Source organism: Apus apus, chromosome 18 (genome assembly GCF_020740795.1).
Source record: "Apus apus isolate bApuApu2 chromosome 18, bApuApu2.pri.cur, whole genome shotgun sequence".
Lineage (NCBI taxonomy): Eukaryota > Metazoa > Chordata > Aves > Apodiformes > Apodidae > Apus > Apus apus.
Genome location: NC_067299.1, coordinates 3,812,802 through 3,836,782, shown reverse-complemented (window position 1 = coordinate 3,836,782; position 23,981 = coordinate 3,812,802). Strand labels below are relative to the sequence as shown.

At 53.6% G+C, this 23,981-nt stretch overlaps 1 protein-coding gene across 1 annotated transcript in view; it reads right to left on the bottom strand.

Annotated features, from left to right (window-relative positions):
- DOC2B (double C2 domain beta) overlaps positions 1–23,454 on the bottom strand; it is a 33,534-nt gene extending 10,080 nt beyond the window's left edge. Inside the window, exons 1-6 of the mRNA XM_051635604.1 lie at positions 23,252–23,454; positions 21,831–21,957; positions 21,059–21,596; positions 10,280–10,359; positions 4,714–4,788; positions 2,371–2,480 (exon numbers count right to left, since the gene is read on the bottom strand). Of these exons, the coding sequence (XP_051491564.1) occupies positions 2,371–2,480; positions 4,714–4,788; positions 10,280–10,359; positions 21,059–21,389 (596 nt within the window). The 5' untranslated portion in view covers positions 21,390–21,596; positions 21,831–21,957; positions 23,252–23,454. The remainder of the gene's footprint in view (positions 1–2,370; positions 2,481–4,713; positions 4,789–10,279; positions 10,360–21,058; positions 21,597–21,830; positions 21,958–23,251) is intronic.
- Positions 23,455–23,981: the final 527 nt, after the last annotated feature.

The window sequence follows — 23,981 nt, the reverse complement described above, 5'->3', positions numbered from 1 at the left end:
ACAGGTGGGCAAAGTGAAGCAACTGAAGGCAGGACAAGACATGGCATGGGAGATGCTTCCTGTGGGAAGTGGCACTGGGAGGGAGAAGGGCCATTGCCACTGGTGGTGTGGAGAGGCTCAGAAATGAGAAACAGCTCAGCCCACACCAAAGTAAAAATTCCTTGGGGAGCATCAGCCACCAAGAACCCTGGCCCATCCATCCCTCCACAAAGAAACCAAAGATCCCTCCCCAGCCAGGCAGGGAGGACACAATTCAGCAGGTACCTAAATGAGGAGATGCAACATTTCTCAACTTCAAGTCCTTCTACTTGATTAAATATCCAGTGTTTGAAAAGAAGAAAATCTGAGCAAGGAATTAAAAGATGGATTTTTTTCTACCTTGTTGGTTTGCAGGAAGTCTCATCTCATCCAAACCTGCCTCAGGATAAATAAAATCTCCTTTGCCAATATCTTCAACTGCAAATATGGAGAAAAGACTTGCTCTTAAGGAAAATGAAGAGAACTTGAATTTTAGGCTCTGGCTCCCCTAGGCAAGACAAGAAATGCAGCCGCCTGTGTGTGGAACATTTTTTTAAAGGAATCAGAGTCTTGACCAGAAAATTTTTTGGGGTCCAGACAAGAGAAGAGGCTGAAACCCTCCCTGTAAGACCCACCACAGCCAGGGGAGGAGATGGCTCACACTTCAGGTGAGAGCCCCATGCCAGAGGTGCCAGCTGGGAAACTTCTCCAGCCAGAAGTTTTTTTATTTAATTCTTCTCTGGAGGGAGCCATGAACAAATATTGCCAGCAAGGCCCTGAGCTCCCAAGACAGAAACACTGTCTCTGTTCAGCCAGGTCCTTCCATGGAGTGAGGGGATCCCCAGATACCACACCAGGGACAGGGCCCATGGACGGCGTTTGGCTTTGGAGGGGCCCAAGGAGCCCCATGGGCTGAGCTCTGTAGGAGCCCGTGGCCACCAGGGCTCCCCAGGGAGCACCTGCAGTGCCCAGGCTGGTGGGCAGGAGTGGGGACATGCTAATGAGGGATTTCTGTGGGGAGAAGGGCAAAGGCAGCCCAGCCCACGCAGGCATTTCTGGCTCCTGCAGCAAGGAACTGCAGCCCTTCCTGGGGAGAAGCAGCTACCAGAGCACCATAAAGGTGGGGATCAAGCCCTTCTGCTCCCTGATGCATTTCAGCAAACAACTCTGCTGAACATCTCCCTACAAACTGATTTCTATGCTTGAAGAGGTTGAAAACTTCAAAGTCTGGAGTGAAAAAATAAAAAAACCAAAATACCTACCAATAATAACAATAAAGGAGGCTTCCCAGCCCAACCAGCCTGCAGCACTTCCAGCATGACTAATATTTTCCATGTGAAATAATAATCTGTGGCACTAAATTTCTCATCTCTATGCACATTGCAAACAACAGGTGGGCTCTGCCCAAATGCACCTCCAAGCAGGATCTTTTACAAGGGAGCTTTGTGCACTTGTCGTGGGGAAAATAATAAATTCCCAGGGTACCTGCAAATAGGAAAGGTGGGATTCCAGCCACAGAGCTGACAAAGCCTGGAGTCCTTGGAACAGGATGCAAAATTCTGTTTGACAGGAGATCTTGCAGCAAATCCTCCTGTGCACCAGTCCCAGATCAGAGGGGTGATGGAGTGGCTGAGGCCACCCTGCAGGACCCATCTGTAGGCTCCACTGTCTCGGTGGGACAGTGCCAAGAAGCAGCACTTCCAAGCCCACACAGCCCCACCACGTTGCCCCTGCCCACCCCCAGCCCCAAGCAACATCCCCAGCCCTGGGAGGTGCTGCCAGGAGATACTCTGAACCAAACCGAGACAACAGAATAAATACATACAAATGCCCTTAATTTAATTTGACAATAATTCATGGATGCCTCCAGCTTTCTTTCAAAAAAAAAAAAAAAATCAGCCTTGAAGGAGGCCCAGAGCTTTCCCAGGGAGATTTTCTCAGCAAAGCCTTAACATGTGCCCATGAGAGCTGGGCACAAAGAGGTGAAAATCAAATCACTACACCTCTGCAGGCAGGAGCCCAGCCAGGGAGTTATGAAGTTAATGACAAAGCAGGACCATGCTCCTCATCAGCTGTGCCATCCCCAGCCCCTGTAAATCAAGTGTTGGTCACCATGGTGGTGATGGATACCGTGCAGGGCACAGTATAGGCTTCGGGGGGTAGTAACTCTGCTGGCCAGACTGTTGTGTGGGGCTGGGGTGGGGGGTCTCCATGAGCTCCCCTGGAACATTGTCACTGGGATGGGGAGGAATGCCTGGGGTGGCCCCGAAGGGATGGGAAAGGACACAGGTCCCCATGCCAGTGCCAGGCTCAGCACCCTGCTCAGCACCCTGCTCACCCCCCGGGCCCTACCGCAGGGTCTTGCGGATCATGTCCTCGTCGGTGATGCCGTAGTAGGTGAGTGTCTCATTCCAGGTGGGGTTCAGGGTGTTGCGCAGCGTTTTGGTTCTCAGCTTGTTCGCCTGGAAAAGCCAAGGAGATGGTGGTCAGTGGGACCTGGCCCCAGGTGATTGTTTGGGCACCGATGGGCAGGGAGGGAGGAGAAAAGGAAGCACAGTTTGGGGATGAAGAGGCAACGGGCGCTGACACCCTTCGGTCCTCAGTGGGGTGGCTCAAAACCACCCCGACTGCAGCAATGAGCAGAGGGGCGGAGACACAGGGACCCACTGGCTCATTTGCAAAGCAATCCAGCCCTGCATCCCACATGCTGGAAACCGCCAGCAAAGCGGGAGCCTTGGCAGAGCACAGTGAGAGGGTGGGGGGTGCATTTATGCAGCAGGAGAGAAGGGAAAAAAAAAAGTATTTTCATTAAAAAATACCAATTTGCTTTTCTGGCTGTTTATTTGCGTTCCTGCTCCCAGCACAGCTCCCATTCCTGCCTGACTCAAAATAACTGCCTTGATACATACTTTGTTAGCACTTCCAGCAGCTCTGAAGAACAGGAGGTCAGGGATAGTGGGGCTCTTCTAGCTGCCTGTGTCCCCAGCATGGATGGGACATCCTGGGCCACGCCCCATCCCCCAGGTCAGGGGACAACAATCTTCTTACCCCCTGAGCCACCTGCTTCTGCTGGGGACAGAGGAATAGCAGAAGGAAAGGGCTGCAGACAGTGGATGGAGCTTCTCCATCAATCCCTCCAGCCTGGGGCAGCCTGACAGAGCAGCAATTTTCCCCTCTAATTAGGTGTGAAGTCATAAAGTTCAGTCCCTGCCTCAGCCACTGCTGGGTGTAAGGAACTCTTAGGAAATTTATACTTCAAATTTGTGTCGTGCATCTTCATGGGAAGCTGCTACATTCCCCATCTTTGGTTCCCGAGGCCCATCACAGAACCTCTTCCACACTGACTAGGCATGGCCACTGGCTGGAGGAGCTCCCAGTGCAGGAGGAGCTAAAGTGGGTTTAGCCAAGGGGAAGGGGTGACATGATGGGCACCACCCAGCACCTAACACTGCCCTGGGCAAGCGGCCCAAATAAAGTCAAAGGAGCCGAGCTCTGGGAGTGCCTTTCTCTCCCATCTGGAATGACTTATTAGTCAGTAACTAGCTCACATGGAGACCTCTGCGTGAGGGGAATGAATCCCAACCTGCTTCTCACGGCTCTTGCCTGGGCTCCCATAGCTGCCCAAGAGCCCATGGACAGAAACACCAGAGGGACCTGGGGACCATCCTGCTGCTGGAACGACTGTGCAGCAACATCCAGCCCAGGATCCATCCACCATCCCCCCCATCTGCTCACCTCTCCCAGAGCAGATTCAGGCAGGGCTGTTTGGAAACAAGGCACATGGAGCAAGCAGGGAGGCAGAGGTGGGGGTGGGGGGGGTCCCCCTGCAGCTGCTCTGGGCTTGGGGAGTCTGCAGCTCCTGCCCTATCCTCAGCTCAGCACTTCCCCCCCACCTCTCTGGTCTCCATCACCTCCAGCAGAAATGCTAATCAATGCATTTGCAAAACATGGAAATGACAGATAATATCACTGATGAAAGCACTCCTGGCTCTCCTATTTCCAGCAGAACTTGAAACATGGTTAAAAACTCCCTCTACCGCCCTTAACATTATGAATTAATTCAACTGAACCGTAACAAGTAAATATACCTCCCCCAAAAAGGCCTTTCCTTTACTGTAAAATAAGGGTGCAATTAATATTCATAACAGATACATTTAGCATTTAAATTCAACATACCCATCAGTTACACCAAGCTCTCACTACACATCAATATCTTTAATTACTCTTCTCTCCAGCAAAAGCTGAGCCTAAGTAGATGGAAATATTTCCCTTACGATTTACACTCCGCTTGATTATGATCTGAGGGGTTTTAAATGCAAAAGGGGGGGGAGGAAAAGGAGCTGGTTTGTTTATAGATGCAGATCATTTTACTTGAAGGCTTACGGGGGCTTCTTGAGCACAGTGTTTGTACCCCCTGCTCCCAAAGGTGAGGAGTCAGGGCTGGCACCCAGCTCCCAGGCATGGATTTTTCATAGAGGCACTTGCTGCCCCTCCAAGGATGCTTCTAGTCCCAGTTCCTCCCTCCTGCTGCTGCTCTCTCCTGCTCACCTGAGTGAGAACTGGGCAGGAGACTCAAGGTCTGGCTGAGCAACCAGCAACCCCGGGTGAAAAGCTTCTCCCTGGGGAACCTCATTGGTCTCATTTCAAAGGGAAAGGCACAGCCCTGGAAAGGGAAGAAGTGAAAAAGTAACTCACCTTACTGGCTCCAGGAAGCAAGTGCAATTTGACGTATGGATCAGCCAAACCATTATGGTCCATCGGCTTCAGGCCCTGGAGAGGAAACAGCAAAAAGCAGGAGTGAGTGAGTGCAGTGTGAGACACTGTTCCCACCTACCAGTGCCTGTTTCCTCAGGATGCCATCAGTTCATGGAGTAATTGCCCAGTTTCCCCAGGACTGGGAAAGAAGGAGGAAATGGCTGGTGCAGGATCCGGGCTGTGCAGCAGAAGCTGATGAGCACACTCAGGATTCAAACGTTGTCTGTGGAGGAGCTGTGGGAAGGCTTCATATCCACACTTGGCATTGGCCACAACGCACCTCTCTGCTCTCCCAGCAGCCTCTGACACCCTGATCACTATTAATTCGGGGGTTAAGTAAATCAGTGCAGTGATTTTCAAGGTTTGAAATTACAGGGCTTTGTCATTTAATAATTGCTTATGAGCAAACATACACCTCTGCTGTTGTGGTGCTACTTCTAAGTGCTCCCAGGGGGTGTGATAGCACCTACCTACTCTTTGTTATTAAGACACAGCTGAAGGAGGAAGAGCTTTCAGGCCAGGAAGAGACTGACTTCCACGGCATCTGCTGGGAAATCTGGGGGTACCGGAGCCCAAGCACAAGGAAACACTCGCTGCAGCCATTCCTGGTGGATTTTCTACAAGACTCTCAAAGCTCTCAAAGCAGAACATGGATCACGTTTGTTACAGAGATGCTCTAGAGCTGATCATGCTTCAGGCAGAGGGAGGAGACAAACTCTCTTCTAGACAACCAGCGAGCTGAAAATTATCCACGAGTGATGCACAAACCCAGCCCAAAGCCATCACTGCACAGAATACATGGAAACAAACACCACGGGGTAGAGAAGCAACACAGAATAATGAAAAATGCAGCCTAATTTTTACTGGCCCTAAATGGAAATGATAATGGCTATAGCCTTGAAAGTCCCTGGGTTATTTCCAGCCTGGCCGCAGGATCCCTGAAGGAGTTATTTCTAGGCTGTCTGAAGGAAATCCTCTGCCTGGATCCCAGGAGGGTTTATCTGCAGAGGTACCCATCCAACCCTGGCTCCAAGCCAGGCATGGAAACCAACCTGGGTGACACGAAGGACTAGTCATGTCCTTCATGTGACAAGATGAGCATTCGGTCCCAGGACTGAAGAGTCTGTGCAGCTGCCAGGGATCCACCTGGCAGGAAAGCATCTGTACTGCTGGGGGAAAGGCTGTGTCCAAGGAGAATGTGATGATTGAGGCCTGACTTTGGGCAAATCAAAGATAGAATGAAAGAGCAAGTAAATTCCCGTGGAAATGGATAGAGAAAGACAGACAGCTCTGTAATTCACCCATCAATTCAATTCAATTAAATTACCTTCTGAGAAGGCTATTAAAGGCTTTTTTAACAGATGTGCTATGTAAGATGGAGTGATAGGAGCCTGGAAAATGGCTTCTAATGTCACATCTACCTCCCTCCCATGTCACTCAAGATGAGATTGGCACAGGGCTGAATTTAACAAGAGAGCAGCTCCGATGGCTCTGCCCCATGAAGGTGGGAGCTCACTCCTCCCAGGGACCCACAGGGTGACCAGTACTGTTGCTTCCCCTGAGCAGAGGGACCTTCAGCCTAAAGCTGCTCTGAGAGAGCCAAGAGGCAGAGCAGGACCACAGGGCTCGTATGTGGGGGCAGAGCCCCAGTTCCAACCATTCCTCCTGCCAGGACCGATTTATAGTGTTGTGCGTCGTGGCACAGGTGATGGAGCCAAGACTTGAGTTTAATCTTTTCCCTTCTTCTACCCAACCCCAAGATCCCTGCTGCAATCCTATGGAGACCGACAGCCCCGCTGCATCCCAGCTGCTGCCAGCTGCTCTCTGTGCCAGTGACATTTAGCTAATCAATAGGATTTAATTACGAGCTGGGCTAATCGGGCTGCCGATTAACGCCGTGCTAGAGGCATCCAGAAATCAGAGGAGATGGATTCATTCCATCATTCACCCTGCAACAAGCTGCCTGTCTGGTGAGCAGGCTGCCCAAAAACCCACCTGGATACCTCACCCTGGGCCAAGGCATCCCATTCTGAAATGGGGCAAACCCTGTGCTTCCACCCTGGCAGCCCAGAGGACCCATGCAACCCTCCAAGACAGGATTGATAAATATTGATGAGTAAATTGATCAGTGATGCTCAGTGCAGACCCTGGGCGCATGGCATAGTTAGAAGTGGTGGAATATCTAAATGCTCAGCAGGGTGGAAACTCCCAGGTTTTTTCTAGCTGCAGCTGCAGCTGGTGGTGCAGGGAGAGCAGCCCAGGTACAGGCAGCATCTGCCCTCCATGGCCTGCCTGCAGCCAGGCAGCTGCCTGCACCACTGCCTGCACAGCCACCTCAGGCTCGCCCAGGGTATCTCCCTCCCAAAAGCAGGAGACCAACAGAGCTCCAGGACAGCCCCACCCCCCTGCAGGTCCCCCTACAGCAGGTTGTTATCTCACTCTGTGCAGCAGCTTGGGCCCTGTAAGACCCAGCAGACAATGAAGACCCTCACCCAACGTACAGACGTACAGCCTGGGGAAACCCAGGGCAGTGCAGACTGCTGTGACCCCAGAAGCATGCGGCACTTGTGCACGGCAGCACTGGGAGAGCCCTCCTGCCACGTGGCTGCTCCTGCCATCCAGAAATGGGCTCCCAAACCTCCCTCATCCTCCCACCAATCCAAGCTGCAACGTGTCCGAATTCAGCCGTGCCTGAAGCATGAAAGGCAGGAGGGAACAGGCAGGGCTGCTGCCAGGACCCCAAGCCACCAGCTCTGGCAGCTGCCTGCTCCTGCCTGCCCCAGGCTCACACAAGCATGGCTGAGGTGACAACCTGGTGCTGGCAGCGTGGGGAGAGGTGCAGTGGCTGCCCCTCCTGCCCAGATCATGTCCTTAGCACAGCTGGTGAAGGCAATGCTGAAGCATAGGGCTGTCTTAAGGGGTTCAGGCTGGAGGTGGAAGCTCCTTGAGCCTGCCATGGTCTCCCTTCACTTGGCAGGGGCAGGACTCACCTCACAGTCTAGATGTGGACCAACTGCAGCCGCACCCAACACCTGCACCTCTCCAGGAGGAAGCAGGACCTTCGCTCCCCTGGCTAGAGCCTGGAGAGATGCCAAGTGCTCTCTGCATTCCAAAATCAGCCTCCAGATATCCATCTCTTGGCAGACAGTGCCTGATGGCAGGGCAGATCAGTGAAACTGAGGCACCAAGTGCCTAGCTCCTGGTGTAAGCAGCCAGGCTGGGGGTAGCCCCACAGCTACCAATTCCACATCCATACCTCCCACAACAAAGCAAACCTTTCATTCCCTATTCCATCCAAACGTGGGATATAGGCTGGCCTGAGGGTCTGGTTACACCCAGCATCTTGCAGATTCTGCTGAGAACATACACTGAGAACTACCTCAGATGTCCCCAGGCACCTGCCACCAAGGCAACCCCCCAATCTCCTGCACAATAGAGCAGCTGATGGCTCCAAGGCAGAAAATCAGTGGTGAAGCACAAATGACTGGATTTAACCTGTTGCTGGTGCTGCCAAGAGCCTACTAACCCCCTTCCCACTCCCCAGGAGCCAATAATGGGACTTCTGAGGGACATCAGCAGATATAAAACTGCTGGAGATTAAAATAAATAGAAGCAAAAAGATCAAAAGGGAGAAAAAATGTTATGTGGAGGGGTTATTGAAGGGAGAAAGAAAAACGCTTCTCATGTGGTTGAAACAGTCCAGGTTTTAACAGCTGCTGGCAGCAAGAGGCTCCATGAGCTTCTGTAGTTGGGACACATCCTGATGGCACCTTCCCTGGGGGCCTGAGACATCGTCCCCAGGACACCAGCCAGGCCAGCCTGGATCCAAGGACAACGCAGGTCTTGGCACTGTGCTGTGGCCCTGGTGTTCCCTGGCCACCGTGTCCCCTCCTCTCCAACACTACAGCTACCATCTACGTGGCCAATGCCAGCTCCCACCGACGGCAGCCGGGGCCTGGCCCTTACCTTTTTGTAGTCAAGTTTTGGCAGCTTTCCCCAGGCGAGAGATGAAATGAGAGCGAGCAGATGGCAGTGTAAATAAAAGAGAAAAATGGGAGAATGAGAGCAGAATGGAAATGAACAGGGCTCGAACGCTTGAATGTCAGAGCAGCAAGGGGGGGGATCTGTCCCCCCATTCCGGGAGCAGGGGCGATGCTGCCACCACCAGGTGCCCCCAGCGCCGTGGGATGGGCTCAGCAGCTGCTGTTCCCGCACAGCCAGGGGGGGGGGACGGCAGGGACCGGGGCTCTGCTTCCTCAGCCCTGCCTTTGCTCTCGCTGCTGTTAGATCCAGCGCTTGCAGTTTGCAAGGTCTCCTTCCTCCCCGTCTTCCTCCCACTGCAAACCTAATTAGAAACCTCCTCCTTGGCACCGCTCCCGAGCACACCGAGGGAAGCCTGACCCAGGGGCTGCCAGAGGATTCACAGGCGACAGGCAGGGAGGGAAGCAAAACCTGCCGGTGCCTCCTCCCTGCCCCGGAGCTGTGCGTGCTCTGCTCCCCCTCTCCTGGCCAGGAGGAGCTCCAGGTCGGCTAGGGAAGACGCCCCCACCCTCATCCTCAAAGCCAAGCTTTCGGGCTTCAGGTCTTACTCCAGACAGGGAAAACCCAGGCGTAGGGATGCAGATTCTCAGCACCCAGCTCAGGGGGCTATGGGGTGGGGGCTGCAAACAAGCCAGTTGCAGCTGGAGGGGAGAGGAGCATCCTATGAAGGCAAACAGCATGGGCTGATCCTCTGGGGGCTCAGCTCACAGCCTGTTCTCCTGCAGTTTCTCCTGTCTTCTGCTAAACCCCTCCACCCCTTCAAAAGTTCTACAGGGACTGAGGTCTTCCACCAACCCAATACTGTTGCGGCCCAGCCATGCTGACCTGGAGCACTGGCTGCTCTGGTCCCCATGCTGAATGAAGCAGAGAGGAACTGAGAAGCATCCAGAAGCACCTTCCACAGGCCCAGAGGCAGAATCAGGACCTCAGCTATCTGGTTTTGCTCCAAAATGTGCAAAAAACCGTAATTGCTTCAATCATGCAGACAGCAAAGGCGTTGAGGCAGAGCACTTTGTGGCAATGATTAGCAGCATTTAAAAGAGCCATTTATAAACTGACAGCCGGTCACAGCGTCAACTAAATGACAACATCGGGTTGGGTGCTCTTCTAAAAAGCATCAATAGCTGCAACCATTTTGTCACAGGGATGAACAGAGGTCTCCATCCCACTGGAAATGCCCTGAAAGGAAGGGGTGGAAGGGAAGGAGAGGGCAGAAGCACTGGGTGTCGGGTTGGAAGTGGAGCTAGCAAAGGGATGGCTGCAGCTGGGGACACCAGAGCCCAGTGGGGGACACCTGGCTGTCCCCACGTACTGCCCTCACTGCTGCATTCGCTTGGCACAGCTGCAGCACCTGGCTGGCCTTGTGGTTTGGCAGGGCTCTGGTGGCCCCATCGTGCAGGACAAGGGTGGGCAGCTCCAGGCACAGCTGGTCCCTGCTGTCCACACGCCCAGCGCTGAGACGTACCTTGGCTTTATTGATCGTGCAGTGCAGAGCGTTGTTTTCTTGATCATAGAGCAGGCTGAAATCCAGAGTCCCCAGAGTAGCTGCAAAGGAGAAAAGATGTTATTAACCTGCAGGGCCCAGCAAACACTGGCTCTTCTTCCTCTAAACACAAAAGGAGTGGATGAAGATGCTAAAGAAATGGCTGCAGACGTTATAAAACATAAAGCATCCCCCTGTGAGCCCTATTATGAAACATGGCTTCATGCTGGGAGGCTGGTGGCCATCCCCATATTTGGCTGGAGGGGCTGGCACACACTTGGGAGAGGAGCAAGAGGGATGAACAGCTACAGCCAGCATTGAGACTTCACCCCTGTGGGCTCTCCCATGGGTCACCCCCATCTATCAGCAGCCCCACTACAGCCAGTAGATTCCTGTACCACAGGGGCTGGAGGCTCTTCTCTGGGAAGATCCAGGCACGGCTGGGACACAACTGAGACCCCCTGACAGTACATCCCCCCCTTCCATTGCTGCTGGCATTCCCAGAATATGTATTTGTATATTGACTCCTTCAAACAAGTGAGCCACCAATGGGATCACTTCCCAGCTCCGATTTGGCTGCAAACTGTAAATTAAACCCAGTGAGAATGGCAATACTTTCATGTTTAGAATTAAAAACACCAACAGCTTTTAATCAGAGCAGTGTCTCCTTACAGCATCTGCAACCCAGGAGGGGCAGCAAAGGGGCAGCTCCTGGAATGTGACCACAGGGAAGAGGTAGGAGACCAGGACAAACCAAAAGAGCCTCAGCAATAGAAGTATATTTGATTTGAGAAATCCTTTCCCTTTGCATGATGTAGGCAAGTCATGCTAAATCGAAGCAGAGGAAAAGCCTTAAGAAGACATCCTTTCCAACAACATGATTTAACCTTCTCCAGGCTCCTGGGCCTCATTTGCACACCAAAGCCCAGACCAGGAGCGGCATCTCCCCCAGCACAGCTTCGCCTGCCACCAGTCTTGAACTTCCAGGGTGGCTCTGGACCCTCACTTTTCCATGCCCACCTTCCCAAAAGGGTCTGCCCAAGAGCTGCCCTGCCACTGTGCAGCATCCCACCGCTGTTTCCACGGTAACTGCACCTTCCTGCCAAGCACATGGGTACAGAGCAGGGGAAAAAAATGAATCCAAAATAAAAAGCAGAACAATTTTGCTTAATACCAAAGCAGGGTTTGCTGCCTGGGAGGTGAGTTAGACAAACTTTATGGTAGGAAATAAGGTGATTTTTTTTTTCCCAGCATCAACAGCCCCTGCAGCAAGGCACTGCGGGAGGCAGCAGATATTCAGGGGACTGAAACCTTCTTGCTGCAATTTCACAGTGATCTTCCAACCCAAAAACAAGTGAGATTCAGGTCTGCCTGCTAGCAAACAAATATCATTGCTCTGGAGCAAATACTTTGCCTTCAAAGCAGAGCAAATATGCAGAGATTTCTGTCAGAATAATGTAACCCCCACCCCTTGTTCTGGAGTAATTTCATGGCACATTAGCTATTGGTTTAAGTAAGTCACAAGTTGGTGGAGTTTACCTGGGCTCAGGGGAGAGGGAAGCAACAACAGGTGAGGCCAAACCTGCAACACTGTCTGCATCACCCCTGGCTTTGGCCCAAGTGGGCATTTCCAGAGCTATTACCAGCCAAGCTCGCTCCAGGTCACGCAAGGAGGAGGAAAGCACCCTGGTGCTCCAGCTGGTGGCTGCCTGGCCCCTGCCTGCACTCGCAACCATGGGCATCTCACCACCATGTCCAGCAGGGTCACAACACCAGCCTGGGGCCCAGCATAGCCCACCACAGCAGGATGGGTGTACCAGGAGCCTGCATGGCACACGGGTGAAAGCAAAGTCAGTAAAACTCAGCAAATCTGCGTTTTCATTCAAGAGCGGAAGACGAAGCCACCGGTTTCGGAGCCTCATCACTTCCACCTGCCCTTTAATCAGCCGCTTCCTGCCAGCCCCGCGCTCGGCCCTCCCAAGATCAAGCTGTTATTTTATTTTTATCACAGAAGGGGGCCCGTGGCTTAGCCTGCTGGATTTGGCAATTTATAAAACAAATTAAAAGCTTGGCGTGAAAACAGACTTGGGCCAGGAAATACTGACAAAACCTCCTGTCCCCTTGGTGCCACAACCCGCCCCAGGGGTGAGGGCAGCAGGGAGCCCCTGTCCAGCAAGAAAGGCCAACTCCAACCACACCATCCCACAGCAGCAGACACTTGTTTAGCAGATGGGGACTAAGGTCCCAGCGCTGGCAGTCCATGAGCAAACCTTGAGAAGTTCCCTCTCATCTCAGAGCTGCCAGCAGATGGGAGGGCAGGGATGACGGTGCAGCCCTGCTGGGCTCTGTCCCTGGATCTCCTCCAGCCCTGGAGGGTTTTTCCTCTCTGAAAGGACACTTTTTGTTGCTGGTAAGTCTTGATTCCCAGGGAAAGGTCTGCCTTCAGCAGAGGGATGTGGAAACATCAGCAGAATGTGTTGTGTTAATTGCTTAAAACTGTGTCTGTATGATGACAAAAAGGACCAAGGTAACCTGGGGTTTGACAGATAAGGTGCTGCAACAGAGCTGAGGGCAAGTGCTGGTGCAAGAGCTAGGACCCAGTGGGGCAGTGGATGCTGAGGACACATCTCAGCAGGAGCAGAACCCCTGGGGATGTGCTGCTGGGGACAGATCCAGAGCAGAAGCGAGGGTGTGGAGACAAGGCTGGTGCTCTAGCTCCCCATGTCCCTATCTGGCTGCTCCCAGGCAGACTGGCCCCAGGGTTGCTCAGGGGCCCGAGGAGAAGGCAGGAGATTGACAGCTGAAGCCAGGGGTGAGAGCTGCCCTGCAGTCCCCAAAAACTCCATGGGAACACTCCCAGGACCCAGCCCAGTGCTCCCAGAGCAGGGAGCACACCAAGCGAGCGGCCAGACACACCAACTCCAAAACAAGGCACGAGTCTCCCCGTTATCACCACTCCTGCAAACTGCCAGCAGCACAACCAGCCCTGCCATGGGAATTCCACCACCTCCAGCCAGCAGGGTTGGGCCCAAGACTCCCAGACTGCAGCAGTCCTCCAGGGATGAAGCAACTCTGAGCAGGGCCCTCTGCAAAGTGGCCGAATCACCCTTCTTTGACTGGTTTCCCCCTCCCACCCGTCCTGGCAGCTGAGATGCAACTCAATTGTGCTCTTAATTAGGGTAGTGAGTGCCTAAAAAAGAAAAGGGCAGCAATTAGACTCGAAGCACTGTTACTAGATGCATTTAACTCGACTGGGCTATTCTGAGTGCTGCCCTCTAATCACACAGGCTGCAAATAAAAAAATATAAATAAACATCTTTGTCAGGCATTACAAAGGCAGCTCTGCACTCTCCAGGCAGCAGGCACGATGCATCATTATTATTACAATTATTCTGCTCCAATGATAAAATAACCATTAGGAGAGCTGAACTCATTAGCAGGTTCTGACCCTCCTTCCTCTCTTCATGAATTGGGAGAGACTGATGGGAAGGTGCCAGCCAGGGTCTGGCATTTAACACAGGCTCTAAAAAAGGGAAAACAAATCTGACTTGCACAGGAATGCAGCCTCTTCCCCCACTGACCTTTGGGCATTTTGATTAATTCAGTGGGCCAAAAAATTATTAGAGGCCAGCATACCTGGCAGATGAGTCTCTGGGCTTAGCCCTGGGATACGGGGAGCGCACGGGCAGCCTGGTGTCCTGGCACCGCGCCGCGACCGCCCGGGTTGGTGGAGTCGGCAGAAATTGTTTATTGCTGACACTTCCCATCAGCACCCAGGGTGATGGGGAGGCTGAAGTAGCTTCTATTTATACCTGCAGGATGAAAGGCAAAACATGGTGATAAATCCATGCTCTGCTCCCCTCTCCAGCCCCTGTCCTCGCAGGCTACATGCCCTTGCCTGGCCCACACAAGGTGGCAGATCTGCCCCCTCGGTGGCATGGGACAACCTAGGGAGAAGAGTTTCTCAGCCCAAGAGGTGCTCAAGACATGGAAGAAGCACCAGTGCTTGCAGCAAGGACCCATGAGATTTGGCACAGCCTGTAGATGAGGGAACCAGTGACTTAGTGGACTTCCTAACTTCCAAAGCCAGAGAAGCTTTCACATTGCTCCTGCCATTAAAAAGCCCAGCAAGACTCTACGCTGAGAGAAATTGACGTGTGCACAAAAAAAGCACTATAGAACTAATTAAAAAGAAGTCCAAAACCTTAAGTCCTTCTGCTTATCAGTGTTGCTGCTCCCAAGATAATCTGCTCACGGATTTTGTGCCAGGGAGATCAGAGTGGAGCAGTAAAAAGACTGCTGGGGATTGTCTGGATTAGCTCTCCCTTAGAGAAAGCAGAGGTTCCGTAACCTTCAGACTGGGTGTATTTTATAATGCACTATAAAAGATAGGCTCCTATTCTTCCATTGCTTTAATTTTCCTCTGCAATGGAGATAATTTTAAAGGTCCTGAAAGGCAGCAAGTAATTCTGTGCACTTACAGCCCCATGTAAAATGTCAGTAAATGACTCCTCAGGAGAAACTGAAATTATTTCTTGCCATTTCCAAGCAGAGCTGCTGAAGATGGCTCTGGTGGGTGGCCTTGTGTGCTCTCACCTCCTGGGTGAGGCAGCACCCGGTCCAGGTCCAGCAGCACATGATGGAGCAGTGAGCATGGGGCAGTTCCAGGACCAACTCCCTGCCTCAGGTGGGAGGCACTCCCTTAAAACCCCCAGAGTCACCCCTGGAAAACAGCACCAGCAGTCCCAGCAGCCTCCCACAGCCAGCACTACTCCATGAAAAAAGCATCCGATGGGAAGTTTTGGGATATATCCCAGGGGCAGTCACCACACTGGGACATGGACATTCCAGCCAGAGCCTGGACCACGTGGTGCCAGTTGACAGCATTATGGGACTCTGCTCTGTTGCTACAGGCAGGGCAGGACATTCCCAGTACTACATAAAAACCCAGCAGCAACCAGATCCAACACACAGGCAAGAGACCTTCCTTCCTTGGAAGCTCCACGGATGTGGTTGAATTCAACAGGACCAGGAGGGAGGAACAAGCCAAACTTTTCTTTCTTGCACCTGCTTCCTGCCTTGTCATGGGGTTTTTCCACTTAAAATCTATGGCAATTAATATTTCTTTATTTCAGAGACACAGTGCCAGCCCCTGGTAAGCTCTGGAACATGGAGCTGCTTCTTTGAGAGGCTGGTTGATGGATGCTCATCAGCTCTTCTGTCTTCTCCAGGAGGAGTGTTCAGAGCAACATTTATCTGCTCAGAACAGTTCAGAGACGCAATTATGTTTTACAGCACTAAATGGTCCCTGATGTCAGCAGCAATTAGACTTTCAGCAATTTCAATTTAGAGATGGCCTTCAAATCTCTCCCTCTCTCTTCCTCTAATGAAATACAGTATTGCAATTAGCAACCCCCCAAAACTGCCTTCAGTGTTAAATACAAAGATGAAAGATCTAGGAACCCCTTGGGCTTAAGTGCGTTGGAGCAAGGGGTGTCAGTGAAGGGATGAGGGTGGCAGAGCTGCCACGGGGCAGGGAGCCTCCCTCCTCCAGCCAAGCATCATCCTCCCTCCTGCATGTCAGGACCAGGAGAAACACAGGATCACGGAATTGTTCTGGTTGAAAAAGACCTTTAAGATCATTGAGTCCATGCATGAAGGTGAAGGCTGGACAGGCTGCTGGGAAGGGAGGGAGCTGGGCAGGAGGAGGGCCCCTTGTTAATCAGCAGCTGCATGGCTCCTTCATTAGCAGAGATGCTGGAGGCCACAGCCCATATGTTCCCTCCGTCACTGTTGGAAGAGGGATGCCTGGACAGACTCAGCTCACCTTCATGTGCTGGCCTCATTGGGTGCCCTGCATTTATTTCCAGCACTTCAGGGTGTCCTTGGCCATGGTCACCCCGTGGGAAGAAGCATCTCTGCAGGTAGAAGGCTCCTCAGAGAGTCAGGAGCACCCGATGTGCAGCCTCCACCTGGACCACTGATGGGGTGGCCAGCCAGAAAGGGCGAGAGCTCACCCCATGCCACCACCTTCCTGATAGCTGGGTATCCCACAGGAAACCAGACAGGAGCTAATCCAACACCCCGCATCTCCCTTGGGAGGGCTACAAGCTTCCCAGTGCCCTTACACCTCGGGACCAGCACTGCCCAGTGCCTGGACACAATTCTTTGGAATAGGCAGCTTGGGTCATGGTATGGCTGGCAAAGCAGTTCTCCAGGCTCTGCCGATATCAGCAGTGATTTTAGTTTCCTGACTAAAAAAAACCCAACCAACCAACAAAAAAAAAACCAACCAAACAAAAAAAACCCCACAACTTATTTTGGCTTTATCTGGGTTGAAAAGACGATTCAAAGGTTATAAATAGCAGTGGCAGAATATGCTAAGGAGCTGCATTTCAGAAGTAAATATCCTCAGTGTTTCAACACACATTTCCCCTTGTCTCTCCTGCCTCCTCCTGTCTGGCCAAAACCATTGTCAGGTGACTTGCAAACCCTGCACCCTTTAAGACCTTTGTTCTTTACATCTTGAAGCAGCCAGTAATTAACATCTGCATGATGGGTTGGCCTGCCTAATTATCTTCTTCGCTCTAGAGTCTTCCTAAATAACTTCCATGGCGTTGCTTTCACAGGCCTCTCGAGCAGCCGTGCATCAGGACAGGCCTCTCAGCTGTAGTTTGGAGAAGTTGTTTTTATGTTGCTGCAGCTTGGGAGCCTGCTCCTCCCTGGAATAACGTTGGGAACACTCTAAAATTGGCTGGGTTTGTACATACACAAACAGCCCTGGAGCACTGGCAGGAATAGGTACATGGCAGCTCTTCCAGAAACTTGTCCATGGCAGAGTGGTTGGAACTAGATAATCTTTAAGGTTCCTTCCAACCCCAACCATTCCGTGATTCTCTGCTGTTTCATCAAATCAGCTCCTACTGCAACCTCACTGTTCTCAGGCTGCCTACCCATCCGACCCCAGAGCCAAACACATACAGAGGAGGAAGGAAATTCAGCACTGGCCACAGCCTCGCTCCAAAGGCAAACTTAGGAGAATTCAGCCCTTCTTCAGGGGCTGGAAACTTCCTTGCACATTGCAGAAGGAAGCTGCTCCCTCCAGCACTGTCCCACCTGTGAGAGCAGCCAGGGCAGCGCTCTCTCAGAGGCATCATGTTTCTGCCTCTGTGCTGCTCATGCAGAGATTTCAGAGACCTTAAAAAAATGTCAGGTACAAATTCACGCTGGTGCTGCAGAGGGGAATGCTCGGCTGCTGGAGGGGCAGGGATCTGCGGGAATCAGGGAGGCGAGACCCAGCTCCTCACAGGTGGCACATTGCCACCTAGCTGGCAGTTGCTTATTTTTCTTGGGAACCAAGTTCTCCTGGCAGTATGCTGGGTGGGAAGCATCCTTGGTGGCTGGGGACCCCAGGGGACAGGGCACTGCTGCTGTCATCAAGCAGCAGCCAGGGGAGCCAAGGATGAGGGGAGAGGCGGAGTGTCCTAAGGCAGCAGGAGTGAGTCCCCTCCAATCTTCCCATCCCCAAATCCCTGCTGTTCCTCTCTGCTAACAACCAACACCAGTGCTGGTCCAACAGCACCAAACCACCCTTCTGCAGGGTTAGGACCAAACTGGTATTTCCCCACCTCTCCTGCCTCACTTGCCCTCCTCAGCAGCTCCGTTGGGGACAAACCTGCTGCAGGAAGAGCCCAGCTCTGCACAACTTGGGCTCCAGTCCTGGAGAGCCCCTGCAAAGGTGGAAAATGGGAGGTAAAGGGCAGTGATGAATCACTATTCTAGGGTCTCCCAAAGGCCCTGGTATGGCAGAGGTTGCTGACCATGACCCTGCAAATCCTCAGAGCATCGCTGCTGGCAGGTCTGTGGGAAAGGCTGGCTCCATGCAATTCCCAGCACTCCAAAGGCCAAGCCCTGATGTCTCTGCTCATTATCTGCTCCATCAGCTCCCCAGCCCTGCCTGCTCCCTGCTGCATTCAACAGGCTGCTTGTGGCTGCCCCATAGGTACCATGCTTGTTTTCCTTGGCACCTCCACAGCTTTGCTGAGCACTGTGCTCCCAAGCTCTGCAGGGCTACATTGTAGTGCCCCAAGCCCTAGCCTCAGCCCCACTGACCCCAGAGCCATCAACTCCAGCCACTGCAACAGCCTCCCAGTGACCGGTGCCACTCGCCTGTGGTGAACACCCAAGTTAGTGGGTCCCCTCCCACCCCACCACACCTCAGCTGGGTTCCCAGCAATCCTGGAGAGATCCCATCTGGAAGCTGGGCAAGGAGGCTGGAAGCTCCAGTCCCTGCCCAATGCCACTCTGCAGTGCTGCGATGACCGAGGAACACAGCCCCATCACCCATCAGCCTAGTGCTGCTGGAAACTCAGAAACACCAGGCTGGAGAAGTAACCCTGGGCAAAAACCACAACAAGGGTAAACCCAGACAAACACTGCTGCATTCCTCCAGGCAGGGGCAGCTCTACTCCTCCCACCCACCCAGCCAGCATCATGGCTCTGGTGCTGGAGGAGGGGAACCTGCAGGCAGGTGGGACAAACACAAAGGAGCTGTCCTCTCCTTCTCCCATGCCAAAATCCCTCTCCCTGCACCTCTCCATGGGCTGTGCTGGGAACATCTCTGGGGAGTAAAGCAAGATGTGCCTCTGTCCAGCAAGCCTGCACCCAGGCTCCAACACCACTGTCCCCAGAGACCTCGGTCAGCTCCCTGAACCCCGTATCTCCAGAGGGACCTGACACCACCAAACCCCTGACGCTATCCTGCTGTACAGGCAGAGACAGGTTCCCTGGGGCAAATTTAGTGCAGGTGACTAATGCAGCAGCCCTGAATCACCCGTCGGGAACACAGGGAGCTGAAAGACACTCCCCAGTGCAGCCAACGGCTCCAGTCAGGCTACACAAGTCCCCTCCCAGCTCCCGCCTGGGAAATGGGGCCAGTGAGCCCTTGTCTGGCTTTGTGACTTGGCTGCTAAACATGGAGGAGTGACAGTATCATCCTGCACATTTATGCCAAGCAGTGCCCTGAGAGTGGCTGGGGCCATCCAGTGCTGTCCCCAGAGATGTGACACTAACAGTCCCACCTCCCCACTCTGCTCCTAGCACCGCTGTGCCTTTGCCAGCGGAAAACCCACCACAGACTCAGCAGTTTGCCTGACACCTGTTAACACTGCAAGAAGCACTTTTCATAACACCAGCCAGGACGAGATTAACACCCACTGCCCCCAGCACTAAGCTGAGCTGCTTCCAGCATTGCCAGCAGGGCTAAACACAGAAGGCAGCACCCTGGGCAATTTCCCCACAAGTCACCTGGTCAAACCGCTGCAGCCCAGGGCCCTGAGCACCTTGGCTCACACAGACACCTCTGCCCCTGAAGCCCAGTTAGTCCCATTTCTATTGCTGGGATAAGCAAATACAACCTAATAATTAGAGCAGCAAATAACCCAAATCCGGTTAACTGTAACTGTAACTGCCTGGCTGGGACTAACACGGCTTAGCAGAGATGTTCTCCCAGGAGTGCAGTGGCTGCTGCCTCCTCTGAAGAGAGTGTGACCCCAGCACTGGGGTATGGAGAGAGGGAGCTTCAGTTTGGGGCTTGCACCTAGAGCCTCAGCCTCACCCGGAGCTGGAGGTCAGCAGGCAGAGGGGGACACGGGGGTGGCCTTGCCATCTTGCAGCAAGCACAGCCCTTTGGGGAGCTCTCCCTGGGGTCACACTCCAGGGTCTGGCACAGAAGGTAGCAGCCCAGGCCAGCCCAGCACCCAGCAGCGAGGAAGTGATGCTGAGACAGGGCTGTGACATTTTACACAGGGAAAGACACCGTCTGTCCAGCCCCTGGGCCATAAACACCTCAGCCTCCCCCTTCCCCAGAATGAGCCCGCAGCCCCGCTCAGCAGCATTGATTCCCCCTTTCTCAGCATCTCCCAGTTTTCAACTTTGTGCTCAACCCTTTGCAGGATCTGGTCCCTAAAGGCTGGGGTGAATCGAGATACTGTGTTTTAACCCACCTCAAGGAAAGCAACACTCCCTCAGCCACCACGACTGGCACAGCCAGACAGCAGCTGCTTTTCAGCCTGCGAGCTGCACCGTGCTGGGTAGGAAGGACGTTTTGGGTGGGGAGGGGTTAAACCTGGCTGCAAACACCTGCATCTGCCAGAACCAAAGCCTTCTGTTCAAAAGCCCCCCTGGTCTCATGCAGGGGTCTGTCTGCAGCCAGAGAGTGAGGAATGACACACCAGAGTCGGGCAAGGGAAAGGGCAGAGATTTCCCCTGTGGATGTCATTCCAAACAGATCTCCCCGATCTGGAGCTGGGCGATGCTGGAGCTATCGCCCGCTGATCAGCAGGGTGGCTGGAACAGCCTGCACCACCGAGACGGATTAACCGAGGGGTCTGAGCCTGGCTGGCAGCCTTTGGAGGCACAGAGCTGAGCAGGGACAAGGCAGAGAAGTGCATCAACCACAACAGCAAAGCCCAGCAACTGGTGGCTCTTGGGAGAGTTCCCTAGTTTGGGTTCAGCATCCAGCCTGGCTGCAGCAGGGACACTCCCAGGGCCTCCTTCCACCCAGGGGCAGTGCCGAAGCCGTGCTGTGACAGCCTGCCTGACTAGACCAAAAGGGTTTCTCGCTGCTGCAATGTAATCCCACGGATGGACAGTGTGGCCAGCAGCTGGGAAGGGCACATGGCTTAGGCAGTAAGACCAGTCCCAAGACCCCACCCTTGCCCCCAGCACCCGCCAAACTCCCGCAGAAACTTAGGAACTCACTGCAGTCGTCGGACTCGTAGCCCTCGGGGTCCACCACCTCCTCAGGTGCTTGGGACTTGGCTGGCTGCTCGGCAGGTGTTGTGCCATACGCCCCGAAAAGCTGGTCCACGTCCTCGTCCTCCTCGCGGGGCGCCTCGGCGGGGCTGACGGAGGGCTGGCTGACGGCGGAGCGCAGGGCGCCGCTGCGGCCAACGGCGGCGGGCAGCCCGCGGGGGAAGCGGGGGAAGTAGTCGGAGATCTGCTTGATGGGTTTGATGGGGCCGGGGCAGACGTCAATTGCCATGTGCTCCTGGATACTTATGGTCATTTTCTCTCCTTTTCGGAGTGTCATGCATGCGGCTGTCGATGCCAAGCTCCCCCGGAGAAGCCCGGACCGTGCGGGAGGGATCTGTGAAGTTTCCGCCGGGGGAAGAAGCGGCAGGCGAGGGGGATGCTCCGGCAGGCACCTTAGGTGGCTCTCACACCCTGAGCCTCAGCCGCGCGCATGCTGCTGCCGCCAGCTCGGCTCTCGCACAGCTCCTGCTCCTGCCAGCGCTGCCTGTGAATAAGTGAGCGAGACGGAGAGATGGATAAGAGGCAGGGGGTGGGCTCTCGGGTGATGTCACCAGCTAGCAACAAAGCGGTACCAGCAGCGGAGGAATGAGGGCTGTGGCCGGCCTGCCGCCCCGTGCTCATGGCCACCAGCGGGGCCAGCCAGCCCCCCCCGCCCCTTCCCCAGTGAAGCAGCGCTGCGCCCGGGGGGCAGGGAAGCAGCAGCTGGGTCAGAGCTCACCTCGCTGTGCTCGTTCACCCCATCTCACTGCCAAAGCGGGTTGGTCCTCACCAGACCTCTCCAGAGGGGGGAAGGCCATGGCATGGGGTCAGCAGCCACTGTCCTGTTGTGTTGCATCCCTGGGGCCCTGCAGAGAAGGAAGCCAAGCTGTCCCAGCCCTGGGGGCCATGGCAGCCCCAGTGCCCTCCCGGCCAGCTGTGGGGCTGTGCCAGGGAGCTGCTGTGCTGCATACTGAGCACCCAGCCCACTCCCAGCTCCAGCTGCACCGCCGCTCCCAGGGGCAGCCTGGATTTGGCATCCTGCTGCCATGGCTGCCCACAGCCACATCCCCACCAGAGCGCGGCACCAGCCTCTGGGGCTGGGAACACACCAGGGACTGAAGCAACACATGGCACTCTGTGGCAGCACAGCCAGCACAGCCTCTCCCAGGCAGCACAGGGCAATGCAATGTTGAGGAGCAAGCAAGGGGCTTGGTCAGGGCCCATGGCCAGTTTGGCCACACTCAGCAGTCCTCTGAGAACCTATCCGGGCAGGGAAGGGGCCTCGTCACCCAGTAGGAAGGGCACAGGCTCCCCACAACTGGCCCCAAGCTCCCTGGTAAATGCTGAGCTGTGGTTTGCTCAGGGAGTTGGTCTCAAGCTGGTATTTTTACCTATCTCCTGTGTTCAGATGCTGTGAGAAGACAGTGCAAAATGCTGCACAGAAACTCACCCTGCATGGGAAAATGTGTCTGAAATATTTTGTAGGAGCAACTGCCCCAGTGCAGACTTTCAGGTGGCTCAGGCATGGTGGGTCTGGCAGGAAGCTGGGACACACTGTGCACTGGTCACCCACCCCCATGTCAAGCTGGTACTGCCAGGTAACCCAACAACACACAGATCCCACATCAACGCACACAGAACTGCAGTCTCCTGCAGGCTGGCATGCAGATGCCTATTAAAAACAAACCTCAATTCTTTGGAGAATTTTCCCCAAACCCCAGTAAAATGACACCCAATCTTTTTGTCTTACAACAAAGGCAATTTTTAAGTCAGATTTTAGTAAATGTTCATTAACTTCCTTGACTCCTGACACACTGACACTAGGCAAACTAACCTAATTTACTTCTCACTGGGAGGCAAACATTTGTCTCCTGAAACATCCAAACTTGTCATTGCTCTGCACCTACACATGATGCACACAGATGCTCTAATGATCTGAGTAAACAGGAGCCTGCTCAGACACTCCGCTGTACCTCTGCCATATTTTCCCTCCAAGGTGGCTCCTACCTATTGCACAGAGCAGATCTATGCCTCTCTTCTAGGAGACAAATTGCTCTCTTCCAGCACGGTCCAAAAGTGGATCCACCCTGAGACAGTTTAACCTTCTTCCCACATCCAAGCATATTAATCCTAGCAAATTAATTCAGATGGAAATAATACCTGCTTCACATTTGTGTGGCTGGGGCTGAAAACCTTGCTGGTGGCAGGATGATGGGTGGCACGAAGAGCTGCCTCAGGGTTTGGAGCAGCCTGGATGTGCTCATCCACACAGGCTCCATCTTTGGGTGCAGCATCCACGACGCAGTGTGGACTCAAGACAGAATGAAGCAAAAATTGGGCCCGATGCCCAGAAAATAGCAGCAATTCCCTCTAAGAAAGGGCAAATAAATAAATAATAAAAAAATTAAGTTATGTATGAGAGCCTAATGGCATTATTACCATTACAAAACCATCTTTATTTCAAATGGTTCCTCAAAGAGCACAAGACACGAACAGATAAGGATTGTCTTATACGTCAGAACACCAACGCTCTGGGAATAAAGGTAAAACCCTGAGCTCTGCCTCCTCCTGTATTGTGCAGCACCCCAAAAGCTGCTCTGCCCTGCAGGCAGCCCACAGCTGGCATCAAGGCCCAGCAGCACTGACAGGAGATGCTCCACTCACCCAGGGATGCACAGAGCAACCGATGAGGCAAGGGGCAGGGTGCACACAGGGACCAGATTCAGGGAAAAGCAAAGACAGCTGAAGCAGGCAAACCTCCCTGCTGTGAGGGCAGGACTGGCCCCCCAGGGAGACCCTGTCCCCGAACCTTATAGACTGAAAGTAACAAAAACAAGATTTACTGCTAATAGCCCAGATGGGACTTTCTAGTCTCTGATGGATCCCAAGC